Source organism: Lipotes vexillifer, unplaced genomic scaffold (assembly GCF_000442215.2).
Source record: "Lipotes vexillifer unplaced genomic scaffold, Lipotes_vexillifer_v1.1 scaffold606, whole genome shotgun sequence".
NCBI classification, from domain to species: Eukaryota; Metazoa; Chordata; class Mammalia; order Artiodactyla; family Lipotidae; genus Lipotes; species Lipotes vexillifer.
Window position 1 is genome coordinate 186,971 of NW_006780574.1, and position 17,596 is coordinate 204,566.

Here is a 17,596-nt window from a genome sequence, read left to right on the forward strand (position 1 = left end):
TGCTAATCAACAATGAGACTAATTTTCTAATAAATCTATGGTTTAAAACATGTCTGACAAATGTACTAGAGAGTACATAAGAATAACAAACTTTTGTGTGTGTGATGGTCATAAGAATAACATTATTATTCTTATAACCAAAGGAGATTCTATTTAAAATTTTTATGTTGTTAGGAGATTCTATTTTGTTTATTGAAATAACAACAGCAACAAAATCCTTGTGGCTTGATAGAACAGTTCAGCTTGTCTGAACTGGTCAGAATAACTTAGTATCCATATGAAACACCTCACTTGGCCTTAAGACTTAGTTTGGTTGTTTGTGTTATTTAAAAATATTTTGTTAAATTTTTTGGAGTCATGAGAGGTGAATGAATTCAAAATTATTATAAAATTTTAGAGCTTTGAGGATTTGATTTGTAAGAAGGGTATAACTTGAGTAAATTAGAACTATCATAGTTACCGCTACAAAAATTTTGAACTTGAAGGGGTACATTATAATTGTGATTACTTATGCAAAACACCATTGGCAATTACATCAGGTATTTAGATAATTTGTGCAAAAAAATGTTTGTTCCTAAAATGAAGATAATTGAGACAACATGTTCCTAATGTATGAAGTATGCAAATGATCATCTCAGTGTTACATTCCATTCTATATGTTTAGTCTGAGCTTTTGTTTCTGAGACTCTGTTAATGTCGTTCTTCCTATGTCCATGGGATGATATTCACACAGTATACATGGAGTATCGAGGTAATTATTTTGATAAATTCAAGCTGAATCGTTTGTGTTTTTCAAATTTATTCTCTTGAATTATGGTAATTTAATTATTTTTTGGTACTTCATATTGAATGTTGTACCTGATTTATTTCTAAGCACATTATATAATGTTAAAAGTATTGAAAGATGACTCTAGTCATATATATATATATATTTATATATACAACAAATACTTTATTAGAGCTTTTTGTCAAGCCTTTAACAAGACATTACTTTAAGATGAATAATATTGATATTTTGGCGTGGTCATAGATCAAGTGATATTAATATGTGAAAACCAAAGTTTTAAACTATGTATATTTTTCAATTCAAAATTTTACCTAAGATAAGATGGAGGTTGAGCTATTATGTAATGTATATGCCTTATATACACCTTTTAAATTCTTATATACACCTCTTAAATTCTTATAAATATGAGTTATTTCAGAATTTACTGTTGCAGTTATTTAATTTAGTGTATGTGGATTTCAGTGTGAGTTAAATATTCTATAGTTCTGACTGCTATGAACTGTATCTTTCACCCTGAAATTCATATGTTGAATCCCTAATCCCCAATATCATGGGATTTGGAGGTAGGACTTTGGAGAGAGATTTAGGTTAAAGTCATGGTAGTGTAGAGCTCCTAAGATGCGATTAATACCCTTGTAAGAATAAGACGTGGTCAGAGTTCTCTCTCTGTCTTCCATGTGAGGTTACACCAGAAGGTGGCTACCTGAACCATGAAGAGTCCTCACCAGACATAGAATCTGCTGGCACCTTGATCTTGGACTTCTCAGCCTCCCAAGCTGTGGGAAACAGATGTTTATTGTTTAAGACACCCAGTCTATGGTATTTTGTTATAGCCTGAACTGACAGGCTGTTATATTTAAAATGAGAAGAGAAGACATTATTCTTTCATTCTAAAAATATATTTCTTTCCTAATGTACCTATCTGGAGTGTCATGGGACAAATCCCCAGAAAAATAACACTCTGCCTCCATTTGTATAAGTCTTAGGTTACCTTTAGAATAAAATGTCTGAGGTGGAGAACTGTAAACTCGTCATTGCTGGACTAGCTTAAATTCTCATTTCTTCTGTGTCATTCCTCAATTCAGAGATGCCCTAATATCTTTCAGGATGTCTCAGTGTGACTCCTAGAAATAATTTCCATTCATGTCAAACAAATTAATCACTTGATGACTGGTTTTCATCATTGGATTTGACTCTTAAAAAAGAAAAAGCAATGCAAAGGCATTAATTGATTTTTATTATGTATATGTCTCCACAGAACTCGTACCATTTCATTACCATTATGGAACTGACCCTAACAGTAGAGTAAGTTTAATATCTGAAATGTTTGCCAATAGCAAACATGGTTGAGAAAGCATCCTACAAATATTTGGTCTTTGGGCTTCTCAATTGATACCTCTTTTACCAGGCCCAGTGCAAGTGATAACATTGGTTTAACTGAACCTCGCTTTAATAACAGAATTAATCCACTAAAACTACATCAATACACACTCTTATTCACTTATTGTACACTCGAACTCATACCTAGGGGAAACATCATTTTCTACTTGTGCTTCAGATTCTGGGTCTGTAACTTGTGTAGGTTAAGAGATAGACAACTATGAATAATAAACAATTAAAAATAGTATATATTATATAATATGTTATACAATAATTGAATAATATAAATATATAATAATAAGAATCAATTAAAATTCTGTTTTTTTAGAGACATGAATCAAAAGGTGAAAAGTAATCTAAAATAATCTAATATGTGCCAACAGAAGTAGTCTAGATAACTAGTAGTCTCAGAGACAAATCAGGGCCAAGGTGTCAGTAAATTCTTATTTAAAGGACAGGTATAAGGCCACAAAGTTACATGACTCTGATGGTCATAAAATGATTCTTGGTAAGAATAGAAAAAAAAGAAGGACTCTAGAAGTCAAGATGTGGCAGTTTTAATGCAAAAGTGGTTATGGTGCTATTTTATCCTCAGTACAACATTGTCTGTTCATTCTTCTGATCTTTGCTTTATTATCTCTTCTTAGTCACTCAGGCTCACCAGTGATCATTATTCTTCCACACTGTTATATGGCACTCTTACCCCTCGTACTACTGTTATACACCCTGGGTCTTCATACCGTCAGATTATTAGCGGCCTAATTGCCCTTTCTTAAAATTACTCCTCCACATTAAATGATACCTCTCCTTCTCGTATACATCTTTGCTGGGTAAAGGATAGTGATTTGCCAAATTTGAGCTCACAGGTAAAATCAAGGAAAATACCACAGCTGATTAAAGATCAGGGCTTCCCTGGTGGTGCAGTGGTTGAGAATCTGCCTGCTAATGCAGGGGACACGGGTTTGAGCCCTGGTCTGGGAAGATCCCACATGCCATGGAGCAACTAGGCCCGTGAGCCACAATTACTGAGCCTGCGCATCTGGAGCCTGTGCTCCGCAACAAGAGAGGCCGCGATAGTGAGAGGTGTGCGCACCGCAATGAAGAGCGCCCCCCGCTTGCCACAACTAGAGAAAGCCCTCACACAGAAGCAAAGACCCAACAAGGCCATAAATAAATAAAAATTAAAAAAGAGTTCCAATTTCGATGGTCAGCTACTCTTACAAATTCCCATAATCAGAAAATGCAAACTTTAAAAAAAAAAAAAAAAAGAACAAAGTAGCTGTGACTTAAGATGACTCCTACACTGACTGATGTCGAGGTGGAAGCACAGATTTTAGGCAAGAGGTTCTTGAGCAAAGGTTACTTGGAATAGAAGAGCCATATTGATTTGAAAATATTTATTGGACACTTACCATGGGGTAAACACAATTCTAGGCTTCAGTAATATAGCAGTGAACGAGCCATACAGTACCCCTGATCACATGGGGCTTATTCTAGTGTGGGGAGATGGTGAACTACTAAATAATTAATTAATTTTGATCGATATGACAGCTCCAAAAAAAAATTAAATGATGGCAATGATATTGACTGGTGGGAATGAGTCATTGTGCCTGTTGGGGAATGTGGGGTTTGGGGGGGCATGGACTTCTCAGTATCCACTGGTCAAGGGAGACCTTTCTGGGAGCTAACATTTGAGCAAATACCTGAATAAGGGAAAGGGCAAAGCCATGCACATTCAGATACTCTTTTTTCTTGTACATCAGGTACAGAGGTCCTAAGGAGGAAGCTTTCTTTGCAATTCAAGAGAAATTAAGGATGTCGGTTTAGCTGGAGTAAAGTGAACAAGGAAGATATGAGTTAAAAGGGAGGTTTAGAAGCCTTGTAAGCCACGTTAAAGACTTTGAATTTTATGCTAAACATGGGGGAAGTCATTAGAGATTTTTCAGAAGAGGACTGATATTTTGGAAAACAAGAATACAGACTCAAAATTTAGAGAAAAACCTGTTGTTCACTAAAACTGTGCAGAAGAAACAATAACATAATGGAAGTTGGTAGCCCACTACACCTCATTTCTTGGGTGGCCTTCCTGGAAAATGTTACAGAGAGAAACACTCCATAGAGTTTTGACTTAAAATTGAGCTACAGTTTAGTAAACTTAGGTATTTATAAAAAATATCAGTGATGCTACCAAATGTAAAATAGATAGCTAGTGGGAAGCAGCTGCATAGCACAGGGAGATCAGCTCGGTGCTTTGTGACCACCTAGAGGGGTGGGATAGGGAGGGTGGGAGGGAGGGAGACACAAGAGGGCAGAGATATGGGAACATATGTATATGTATAACTGATTCACTTTGTTATAAAGCAGAAACTAACACACACACACAAAATATCAGTGATATGCTTTTGAAAACATTCATTCAGGAAAGTAAATCCCAAGAGTCCATCAGTTTGTTAAGACATGTCTTAGCCGGCAATCAAATGTAACATAGAACTCAGACTATAAGGAATGGTGTTTTCTTTTTTGCTGACATGATATAATTTGTGTTTTGCAATGATCACTTTGGATGCTCTGTGAAGATTGTTATAGTGCATCTAGGAGGGAAGCAGAGAGTCCAGTTAAGTTATTGTAGCATCCAGGGGACAGAAGGTAATGTCTTGAGCAAGGAAAGTAAGAGCAGAGATGGAAAGAAGTGAACAGTTTCAGATGAAGGCCTTAAGATTGCCTGATAGATTTAATAGGGGGTGAAGTGGGAAGAGATAAAAATAGAATGAAGGATGAACCCATTTGAACTACAGGTTGAAAATAATATTTTGCCTAGTGGGAAGAAGACACCTCTGTGTAAACGGTTTTTGTTGTTTGGTTATATTGGGAGAATAATAACACTGGAATATTTTCTAAGTGCGTCCACCATAGGAAATGATTTGACTTGTAGCTTGAGACAGAGGAAGGAATTGAGAAATAGTGGAACAGGGAAGTTACAGATACCTGATACTGCTCACCATCCCATGTCAGAAACACCTCCTTTGTCTTTCTTCATAAAGACATATACACAGATTGTATGTAGAACTTTGTGACTACTCCTATCAAAAACTGATAATCACTTTGACTACATTTCATGTATTTAAGAAATTGGAACAGAGCTAGGAAGAGCCAAACTTTCCTTAAAGGAAAAGAAAAGGGCTCTGTAACATGCCATAGATTCTGTTCCTGATTAAGGATGTACCTGCCCACCATACACCCAAATTGAACTTCTTTATTTTTTTTTTGCATTTTCAAAAGCAGCTTTATTGAAGTATAGTTTACATATCATAAAATTCATCTAGTTTAAGTATAAAATTCAATGCTTTTTAGTAAATTTACAAAGTTGTGCAGGCATCACTACAATTCAGTTTTTTTTAAGATTTTTAGAAATTTCATGTAATGTCTGAAACATTTATATTAACATATTTCCATACAAATAACCCAAAGAAAGTTTAGTATTAGTTGGGGGTTTTTTTGTTTGCTTGTTTTTTTATACTGCAGGTTCTTATTAGTCATCAATCTTATACACATCAGTGTATACATGTCAATCCCAATTGCCCAATTCAGCACACCACCATCCCGACCCCACCGCGGTTTTCCCCCCTTGGTGCCCATACATTTGTTCTCTACATCTGTGTCTCAACTTCTGCCCTGCAAACCAGTTCATCTGTACCATTTTTCTAGGTTCCACATACATGCATTAATATACGATATTTGTTTTTCTCTTTCTGACTTACTTCACTCTGTATGACAGTCTCTAGATCCATCCACGTCTCAACAAATGACTCAATTTCGTTCCTTTTCATGGCTGAGTAATATTCCATTGTACATATGTACCACATCTTCTTTATCCATTCGTCTGTCGATGAGCATTTAGATTGCTTCAGTGACATGGCTATTGTAAATAGTGGTGCAATGAATATTGGGGTGCATGTGTCTTTTTGAATTATGGTTTTCCCAGGGTATATGCCCAGTAGTGGGATTGCTGGATCATATGGTAATTCTAATTTTAGTTTTTTAAGGAAACTCCAGACTGTTCTCCATAGTGGCTGTATCAATTTACATTCCCACCAACAGTGCAAAAGGGTTCCCTTTTCTCCACACCCTCTCCAGCATTTGTTGTTTGTAGATTTTCTGATGATGCCCATTCTAACTGGTGTGAGGTGATACCACATTGTAGTTTTGATTTGCATTTCTCTAATAATTAGTGATGTTGAGCAGCCTTTCATGTGCTTCTTGGCCATCTGTATATCTTCTTTGGAGAAATGTCTGTTTAGGTCTTCTGCCCACTTTTGGATTGGGTTGTTTGTTTCTTTAATATTGAGCTGCATGAGCTGTTTATATATTTTGGAGATTAATCCTTTGTCCGTTGATTGATTTGAAAATATTTTCTCCCATTCTGAGGGTTGTCTTTTCGTCTTGTTTATGGTTTCCTTTGCTGTGCAAAAGCTTTGAAGTTTCATTAGGTCCCATTTGTTTATTTTTGTTTTTATTTCCATTACTCTAGGAGGTGGATCAAAAAAGATCTTGCTGCGATTTATGTCAAAGAGTGTTCTTCCTGTGTTTTCCTCTAAGAGTTTTATAGTGTCCGATCTTACATTTAGGTCTTTAATCCATTTTGAGTTTATTTTTGTGTATGGTGTTAGGGAGTGTCCTAATTTCATTCTTTTACATGTAGCTGTCCAGTTTTCCCAGCACCACTTATTGAAGAGACTCTCCTTTGTCATAGATTAGTTGACCATAGGTGTGTGGGTTTATCTCTGGGCTTTCTATCTTGTTCCACTGATCTATGTCTCTGTTTTTGTGCCAGTACCATATTGTCTTGATTACTGTAGCTTTGTAATATAGTCTGAAGTCAGGGAGTCTGATTCCTCCAGCTCTGTTTTTTTCCCACAAGACTGTTTTGGCTATTCAGGGTCCTTTGTGTTTCCATACAAATTTTAAGATGATTTGTTCAAGTTCCGTAAAAAATGCCATTGGTAATTTGATAGGGATTGCATTGAATCTGTAGATTCCTTTGGGTAGTATAGTCATTTTCTCAATATTGATTCTTCCAATCCAAGAACATGGTATATCTCTCCATCTGTTGGTATCCATATTTAAGCTATGATATAGCTCCTCCTACTTCTACTCATTTTTAGAATATGCCAAGTTCATTCCTCCTTGGTAGGCTCTGCCCCCAAAGCTCCACATGCCTAACAACTTCTTGTCACACTGAGCTCAGTTCAAATATCATCCTCCTCAGAATGCCCTCTGTGATCAATCACTGAAGTCATTATCCTGCCTTATTTTCTTCATGATGCTAACACTGTCTATCTAATTCTACCCTTCTTGAGGAGAGGACTGTGTGAGGGATAATCTTGATCATGCCCAAATATAGTTGTTTCATCACAGAACTGTATTTTGTATAAGTACAGCAGAAAATTTCAATACAAGTTATTTTTAAATTTCCCTGGCTTCATTTATGAGCATTTATGGAATATCCTTCATGATTTAGCATTAAGCTGAATTACAGGTAATTTAAGGGAACAAAAACTGTCATTGGTATAGATAGTCTAGTTTAGATATAGGTCTAAAAATAACATCCAAGTGATGGGAAGTCAACAAAATCTAATTTTAAAAATTATAGGGATTTGACTACTGTATTTGTTTTCTATTTCTGCATAGCAAATTACCCCAAAACTTAGAGGCTTAAAAACAGCAAACATCTATTATCTTACACTTTCTGTGAGTCAGAAATTCAGGGGATGCTAAGCTAGGTGGTTGTCATAGGGTTTCTCATGAGGTTGTAATGAAGATGTTGGTCACTACTGCAGGCATCCAGTGGCTTCACTGGGACTGGAAGACTGGCTTCCAAGCTCATTCTTGTGATTATTGGCAGTAGACTTCTCTCCTTTCCTACGTGGGCCTTGGCACAAGGTTGCTTGTATATCATCATAGCATAGCAGCTGGCTTTCACTAGAGTGAGTGATGCAAAGAGAGAGAGAGCAAAATGGAAGTTATAATACCTTTTATGACTTAGTCTTGGAAATCACACTGTGTCATTTCTACCACATTCTATTTATTTATTTCTTTAACTTTTTACTTTATATTTGAGTATAGATGATTAACAATGTTGTGTGTGTTTCAGGTGTACCGCAAAGTGATTCAGTTATACATTTACATGTATCTATTCTTTTTCAAGTTCTTTTCCCATTTACATAATAAATGGGATTGTTAGATAATATTGAACAGATATCCCTGTGCTATACAGTAGGTCCTTGTTGGCTAACCATTTTAAATATAGCAGTGTGTACATGTCAATCCCAAACTCCCTAACTATCCTTCCCCCTGACCCCTCCCCACCTGGTAACCATAAGTTTTTTCTCTAAGTTGGTACCACATTCTGTTTAGTACAAACCAGTCACAAAGAACAGCCTGCATTCAAGTGGAGGAGAATTAAGCTCTACCTTTTGCAAGTGGACACACTTTTTAGATTATCAAAACTACTAACTTATTATCAGTTAGCTTATGTATTGCTAGTACTGTGCTGTTCTCTAGTGTGTACTCATTATAAGCTGTCACAGAGACATAAACTAAAGTGCAGTCTTTTAGTTCCCTCTGGGAAGCAACTAATATTTGTGGAGTACCTACTACGTGTCATTGTACTGGATTCTTAATGTGTGTTGTCTGATTTAATCCCCTGGCCACTTTGTAAACTGGATATTATATTTATTTAATACAAAAGCAGAGGCTTTTGTGAAGTAGAACATACTCTAAGTAGGGAGTTAGGCTGAACTAAATGATATACAGTGCTTTACTTTGGTATAATCACACTAGAGGCCTTTGATCCAGTTTAGCCACAGACAGATTTTGTTTGAAACACAAAATACTTTATAATTTAAAAAACATCAGTTTACCATATTTAAAAATTGGCAGGCTTCAAATGAAGTTCAGAAATACTTATTTTGTGCTTCTTTGAAACAATAAAGCATTTCCGTATCAAAACAATCAGCTGAAATTGAGTCTTCTTTTTCAGGGAGATGTATACATTTAAGTCATCATCTAGGTCTGTCATAATCCCTCTTAACAGGTTTTACCTATTTATATTATCTTTCTAATCTTGTGGATGTTTATATTTGCTATTTCTGGCTAGTTAAATATAGCAAATAATTAAAGAAAAATCAAGTACTCAACTTTGTCAATATATAATTTTCAAAAAGTTAAAAACATGACTTGTACAAATGTATATTAAGGAATTATTTACCTCATTAATAAGAGAACCAGCAGTATGGTGAATCTGGTTCAAAGAAGCACAGAAAAGACTGAAGTATTTACAATCAATGAAAGAAAAATTCTGAATTAAGATTATAAAGTGAGATATAAAACTAGTTAATGTCATACTGGACAGTAAAACTGGGGTTATATTTACTACCTGATGGAAATCATTTGCATCTCTATTGGACAAAAATTATTTTTAATGTCTCAATCTACACATTAATATTTAAATTCATAGAGACTGGGACCTAATCAATATTAAATTGTAAATTAAACGAAGGTATATCCCCTAGAGGAACTGAACAGTCTTTGAAAGGGCCTATTAGACAGTGGTCCAGTATGACATTAAACACACATGCAGACATTCCTTTTATATTTTTTCTTAGCAAGATTTTGACTTTGTTCTCATTTATTTTGTGGCATAAACTACTCTACTGAATAATACTTGAAATAATACTTGAGTAGTATTATTTGCTAGAGCTGCCATAACAAAACACTACAGACTGGGTGGCTCAAAAACCAGAAATCTGTTTTCTCATAGTTTTGAAGGCTGGAAGTCCAAGATCAAGGTGTTGGAGGTTTGGACTTTCTGAGACCTCTCTCCTTGGCTTGCTGATGGCCTTTTCTCTAGGTGCAGGTAGCCCCAGTGTTGTCTTGGTATGTCCTAATCTCTTTTTATAAGGACATCAATAAGTTTGGTTTAGAGCCCACCCTAATGGCCTCATTTTAATAAAATAATCTCTTTAAAGATTTTATTTCCAAATATAGTCACATTTTGAGGTGCTGGGCGTTAGGACTTTAACATATGAATTTGGGGGGAAAACAATTTAGTCCGTAACACTGAGTATATATTGCACTGTAGTGAATCAAAAGTGTTTAATTTCTACATTCACCAATTCTGTCAATTAATTCCTTGCCTTATGATGTGATGAAAAAGCTGATGTAACATTTTTATATCCAATTATAGATTATCATAAGTATCTTCTTTTTTAAAACTTTTCCCTTGAATTTTTAAATTAATTTCCACTGGGTACAACTTTAAGTTTTTACACCTAACATATACCGGGTTTTAAAAAGATAAAGTTACTTACATTTACATAATACTTTAACAAGTTTCAAAATACTTTCAATATTTTTTCACTGTAATTTAAAAGTTTATCAATATTGATATTTAGATTATTTTATGATTCAGAAGAAAGTGGTCAATACTTTCAGATGTTGTAGACATGAACAGAAAAGCAAACTTGGCTTTTGGCAAGTAAGAAATTCTGAATGACCATAAAGCAGCTATTTGAAAAGAACAGTGAGGGCAAAATCCTGGGCACTTTTGGTTGAAGAATGAATAAAAGGCAACTAGAGAAACATAATAACCGGAACATATGTAACTTTTTTTCTAGTAACAGTAAAGTAATAAGGGTCTTACTAAAATTTTAGAGACAATTTTGTAATGTCGTAAAAATCTCCTAAAATGTTCAAGTTATCTATCTATCTATCTATCTATCTATCTATCTATCTGTCTATCTGTCTATTGCTTACTGGAACTCTTTGTTTAATTGCTTTAATTCTCTAATCTCAATAAACATCACATTAAAAGCAGATAGAAACTTCAAATATAGGAAAAGGGAACAATGACAATTCCCACAGTTACTGTTTGGCTAATTATTAGGTTCTTTAGTGAGACCTTGCCACTTCAAACTAGGATGTTGTTAACAATACCTATTGTTTCAGTAGCAGAGCATCTTTCTGCAGCCATACAGAGTTGAAAGAAGTTGTGAATACTGTCAAACGTCTCTTTTGTCTGAATTTACAATTGCATAGACTAAACCAACTGCATGCCTAGCATGAGAGATGGGTCATTGAATGGACTTTGGCACATAATTTATCAGAACCCTAGGTATCCGAAATGGCATTTGAAACAGTGGATTCTGTTCTCTAGCTGCTATAATAATGCAAAGGGAGTAAAAAACAAAGCTGAGTATACATTTCCACATTTCTAGAGACAGAAAAAATAGTTCAGAAATTTAAAACTCCTGGCTGCTGAACTGATTCATGTACGTTGTAGAACATTTAAATGCTTATGTTTCCATAAAGACTGTGTAATTCAGAAATGAAACTGTAATTGATAGACTGACAATCTGTATCCAGTGAACTGCAATATCTACTTTTTGCTTGCCCTTGTAGGGACTGATAGAAGTTCCCACAAAATTGCTGCTTTCTCTACCTTGCTTTGACAATATATATATACCATTATGAATATAATGATGGCATATGCATCTATGTTAGTTTTTTATTGAAAGAATATCATTCATGTAGCAACATGTTACCAAGAATCTTTTGAAGCATAGAGCAAGAAGAGCATTTAGGTTCACATTACAGAAAGAAATTCTACTTAGCCAATGAATCATAGATCCATATAACATTCAAACAAGGAGGTATCAAATTATAATTTTCAATAGATAAATATATGACTGTCATAAAATTCAGGAATGAATATAGACCAGAAATTTATGTATGGCATTATTGGGAGAACCAGCCCAATACCGATGATATAACAGCATTAGTGGAATTGAATGCTTCTAGGCATCTTAAAGAAAAGGAATGTTTAAATGAGATCTGAAATTAGGTATAAAACTGGTCAGTGCCTCACAGGCTAAGAGACTAGGATTTTGGGGGTTATCCTTTCTACTAGATAAATATCAACAGGTTAGCATGAAATTTCACAGTGTAGTTCTGATCAAATAGAAGATACTCAAGTCAAAAACAGATACAAAGAGCTAACACCTATCCTTCTCAAACTCTTCAAAAATATAGCAGAGGGAGGAACACTCCCAAACTCATTCTGCGAGGCCACCATCACCCTGATACCAAAACCAGAAAAAGATGTCACAAAAAAAGAAAACTACAGGCTGATATCACTGATGAGCATAGAGGCAAAAATCCTCAACAAAATACTAGCAAACAGAATCCAACAGCACATTAAAGGGATCATACACCATGATCAAGTGGGGTTTATCCCAGGAATGCAAGGATTCTTCAGTGTAGGCAAATCAGTCAATGTGATACACCATATTAACAAATTGAAGGAGAAAAACCATATGATTATCTCAATAGATGCAGAAAAAGCTTTCAACAAAATTTGACACCCATTTATGATAAAAACTCTCCAGAGAGTAGGCATAGAGGGAACTTACCTCAAAATAATAAAGGCCATAAATGACAAACCCACAGCCAGCATCATTCTCAATGGTGAAAAACTGAAACCATTTCCACTAAGATCAGGAACAAGACAAGGTTGCCCACTCTCACCACTCTTACCATTCTTATTCAACATAGTTTTGGAAGTTTAGCCACAGCAATCAGAGAAGAAAAAGAAATAAAAGGAACAAATTGGAAAAGAAGAAGTAAAACTGTCACTGTTTGTGATTGATATGATACTATACATAGAGAATCCAAAAGATGCTACTAGAAAACTACTAGAGCTAATCAATGAATTTGGTAAAGTAGCAGGATGCAAAATTAATGCACAGAAATCTCTTGCATTCCTATACACTAAAGATGAAAAATCTCAAAGAGAAATTAAGGAAACACTCCCATTTACCACTGGAACAAAAAATAAAATACCTAGGAATAAACCTACCTAAGGAGACAAAAGACCTGTATGCAGAAAACTATAAGACACTGATGAAAGAAATTAAAGATGATACAAACAGGTGGAGAGCTATATACCATGTTCTTGGATTGGAGGAATCAACATTGTGAAAATGACTGTACTACCCATAGCAATCTACAGATTCAATGCATTCCCTATCAAACTACCAATGGCATTTTTCACAGAACTAGAACAAAAAATTTCACAATTTGTATGGACACACAAAAGACCCAGAATAGCTAAAGCAATCCTGAGAAAGAAAAATGGAGCTGGAGGAATCAGGCTCCCTGACTTCAGACTGTACTACAATGCTACAGTAGTCAAGACAGTATGGTACTGGACAAAAACAGAAATATAGATCGGTGGAACAGGATAGAAAGCCCAGAAATAAACCCACGCACGTATGGTCACCTTATCTTTGATAAAGGAGGCAAGAATATACAATGGAGAAAGGACAGCCTCTTCAATAAATGGTGCTGGGAAAACTGGACAGCTACAGGTGAAAGAATGAAATTAGGACGCTCCCTAACACCATACACAAAAATAAACTCAAAATGGATTAAAGACCTAAATGTAAGGGCAGACACTATAAACCTCTTAGAGGAAAACATAGGCAGAACACTCTGTGACATAAATGACAGCAAGATACTTTTTGACCCACCTCCTAGAGAAACGAAAATAAAAACAAAAATAAACAAATGGGACCTAATGAAACTTCAAAGCTTTTGCAAAGCCAAGGAAACCATAAGAAGATGAAAAGACAACCCTCTGAATGGGAGAAAATATTTACAAATGAAGCAACTGACAAAGGTTTAATCTCCAAAATATACAAGCAGCTCATGCAACTCAGTATCACAAAAACAAAAAAACCAATCCAGAAACGGGCAGAAGACCTAAATAGACATTTCTCCAAAGAAGATATACAGATTGCCAACAAACACATGAAAGGATGCTCAACATCAGTAATCATTAGAGAAATGCAAATGAAAACTACAGTGAGGTATCACCTCACGCCAGTCAGAATGGCCATCATCAAAAAATCTATAAACAGTAAGTGCTGGAGAGAGCGTGGAGAAAACGGACCCCTCTTGCACTGTTGTCGGAAATGTAAATTGATACAGCCACTATTGAGAACAGTATGGAGGTTCCTTAAAAACCTAAAAATAGAACTACCATATGACCCAGCAATCCCACTACTGGCCATATACCCTGAGAAAACCATAATTCAAAAAGTCTTGTACCACAGTGTTCATTGCAACACTGTTTACAGTAGCCAGGACATGGAAGCAACCTAAGTGTCCATCAATAGATGAATGGATAAAGAAGATGTGGCACATATTGACTTACTTGTAGTGAAGTGGATGGACCTAGAGTCTGTCATACAGAGTGAAGTAAGTCAGAGAAAGAAAAACAAACACCGTATGCTAACACATATATATAGAATCTAAAAAAAAAAAAAAAAAGGTTCTGATGAACCTAGGCGCAGGATAGGAATAAAGACACAGATGTAGAGAATGGACTTGAGGACACGGGGCGGGGGGAGGGTAAGCTAGAATGAAGTGAGAGAGTAGCAATTGAAGTGTATACACTACCAAATGTAAAATAGATAGCTAGTGGGAAGCAGCTGCATCACATGTGGAGATCAACTTGGTGCTTTGTGACCAACTAGAGAGGTGGGATAGGGATGGTGGGAAGGAGACGCAAGAGGGAGGGGATATGGGGATATATATATACATATATAGCTGATTCACTTCGTTATACAGCAGAAACTAACACAACATTGTAAAGCAATTATACTCCAATAAAGATGTTTAAAAAAAAAAAAAGATACATTCTTCTAGAGTTGCACCATCCATCTCAGTCACTAGCTTCCTCATTTTTTTAATTTAAATTTGAATTAAAAAATTCAATAAAGGTTAGGTTTTTCAGTCACACTAGCCACATTTTAAATGCTCACTAGACACAGTTAGTCATTATTTCCTTGTACAGCATAGATAATAGAATATTTCCAATATTGCAGAAAGTAGTACTCAACAGTGCTCTTCTAGAGAATTAATCAATCTTTGAGCAATCCTGTTTTACATTGCCTACGTATGCCATTAAAAGAACGTATTCCTCCTTTTGCTTTGTTTCCAAGTATTGGATACTTTTTGTAAATAAAGGTATTTACAGCTCTCCTTTTCTGTCTCTCCTTTTTTTTTTTTTTTTTTTAAATAGGAGAGGATCTGAAAATAAGGGTTTACCTTAGTTCACAAAAAGTATTTACTCCTCTTACTACTAAAGCATTTAGCTGTGTCACTGAACCACTTATGCCCATTGGGTTAAATGAACTATTTGGACAAATGCAAAAACTAGGAGAAATATTTTATTGTAAATATGTATTCTTTAGGATTTAGAAACTCCTTGTCCTTTTATCTAGGTCATCCTCAGTCCTTAGATAGCAAGAAGAAAGGTATCAAGAGGTAGTCATTATTTTACAGAATAACTACTTACTTACTTTGGCATAGCAAGAAATTATCCTTGCAGTTTTTTTTTTTTTTAATCATAAAACTACCTGTACTTTTGAAATATCCTGTGGTGCTTTGGGCAGACTTATGTACTCTTTGGCTTATGATACTAGATTCGCACCTGTGACTCAGTGATTTTGTGTGTGTGTTTTTCAGATGTGCAACAAATGGCGATTGACTGGCTCACCAGAAATCTCTATTTTGTGGACCATGTCAGTGACCGGATCTTTGTGTGTGATTACAACGGATCTGTGTGTGTCACCCTGATTGATCTGGAACTTCATAATCCTAAGGCAATAGCAGTAGATCCAATAGCAGGGTAAGAAATTCTTCTTTATAGTGTTTGATCTGAAATAATTTCCGTTTAAAAAAATCAGAGTCTGACAAGAGTTGTGGAATATAAGACGACAGGCTCATAAAATGTTTTTAATGTTTATCTGAGCAGTTGCATTGCAGTAAGGAAAAAAGAAGTTGTAATCTACCATCAGAAGGTGGGGCATACCAATTCCTTAACACATCAGTATTGCAGGGCTAACCTAAGAAGACACAGACAACCCACTACTCTTCCAAGAATTGCTTTGGGGTTGCCAGAGAAGACTCTCAGCATAGTTTTAAGTTAAAGAGAGGAGACTTAAGTTAGTTAGCAGTGGACCTTGTGGTTAGCAGGCTTCAAAAATACTACCTGAAAGATGGACTATTAACAAACTTAGCTCCAACACAACATTTACAATTTATGAAAGGGGCATAATACATGTTCAAGGGTACTAGTATAACATTAAGGTCGTCTTTGTTAGATGAAACCATTTTTTTTCTCTAACTGCTGATGTGTAAACACTATATTACTATAGAGCTACAGAATTAATCATCAGAATCCATCTTCACTTTTTCTTTGACTTTCCAATTTTGCAAGCCACTCGATTGGTTAAAAAGAGACCTTATTTTATCTGAACTTCTTTTAGCTAATAGGCTCATTCATCTTTTTTTAATATTTCATAATTTTTCAAAATATAGGTACACATGTTTAAATTCCCAATAACTGTTCATATAATTAGAAAATTAATATAGGAATTATGCTTTAGTTTTACAAACAGTATGGTATTGTATAAAGTTCTATAAAGCCAGTTTTTTTTACCAGTAACTATTGGGAAAGGATACTTTCAAATTAATGGCATAGTGTAAAACTTTAGTTGGAAGAGCTGGTGCTTTTTTCAGATGTAAGTTGTAGCAAAGATTTGAAAACTAAAATATTATCCTTGTTATTGTTTTAATCATCCCCAAGCAGTTCAGGCTGAAATGTCTGATGGAACATATCCTAAACTGCCATAAGTCCCCATTTAACAAATGGGAAAATATTTACTGAAGAAACAGCTGTCATCCATATGTGGACTTTTGTCACTCTTAAAGTCTGATTGAATATTAAGATGCATCATCACAATGGTTCTGATTTTGACAAGAACAGCTTGCACGTAAGAGCTTTGCTAGGAAGGCTGTGTAATATAATTCTTGAATGTAGCTCTATTTGTATTTGCAGCAGATGGTTACTTGACTCAATCTGACTGCAGTGATGCTTCAAAAGACATGAGTAAGAGAAGTTGTATTTAAACTGATTTGTTTGGGTGTTGGTTAAGTGTAGTAAGGAAGAACTGGAAAATTACAAATGTGCTAACAACATTCTTTTGGCATTCTGTTTAGAAATATATTTGCTTGCGTGTTTTTCCCTGGATGTGCTAACTGAATTTAAAATTAGCCTTCAGATAGTCTTGTCTGTCAGAAATGTTGAGGTGAAGCTATTGTGTTTCTCCTGTTTTTATACCACTCTTATCCTTCCCCATTCTTTTTTTTTTTAAAAAAAAAAAAACATTTATGTGTTTATTTGGCTGTGCCGAGTCTTAGCTGCGGCATGTGGGATCTAGTTACCTCACCAGGGATCAAACACAGGCCCCCAGCATTGGGAACTTAGCCACTGGACCACCAGGGAAGTCCCAATCTTTCCCT

The 17,596-nt window shown here is 35.3% G+C and overlaps 1 protein-coding gene across 1 annotated transcript in view; it reads left to right on the forward strand.

Moving 5' to 3' along the window:
• LRP1B (LDL receptor related protein 1B) overlaps window positions 1-17,596 on the forward strand; it is a gene marked incomplete at its 5' end in the record, with an annotated part of 1,013,530 nt that overhangs the window by 30,294 nt on the left and 965,640 nt on the right. Inside the window, one exon of the mRNA XM_007453725.1 lies at window positions 15,758-15,920. Within this exon, the coding sequence (XP_007453787.1) occupies window positions 15,758-15,920 (163 nt within the window). The remainder of the gene's footprint in view (window positions 1-15,757; window positions 15,921-17,596) is intronic.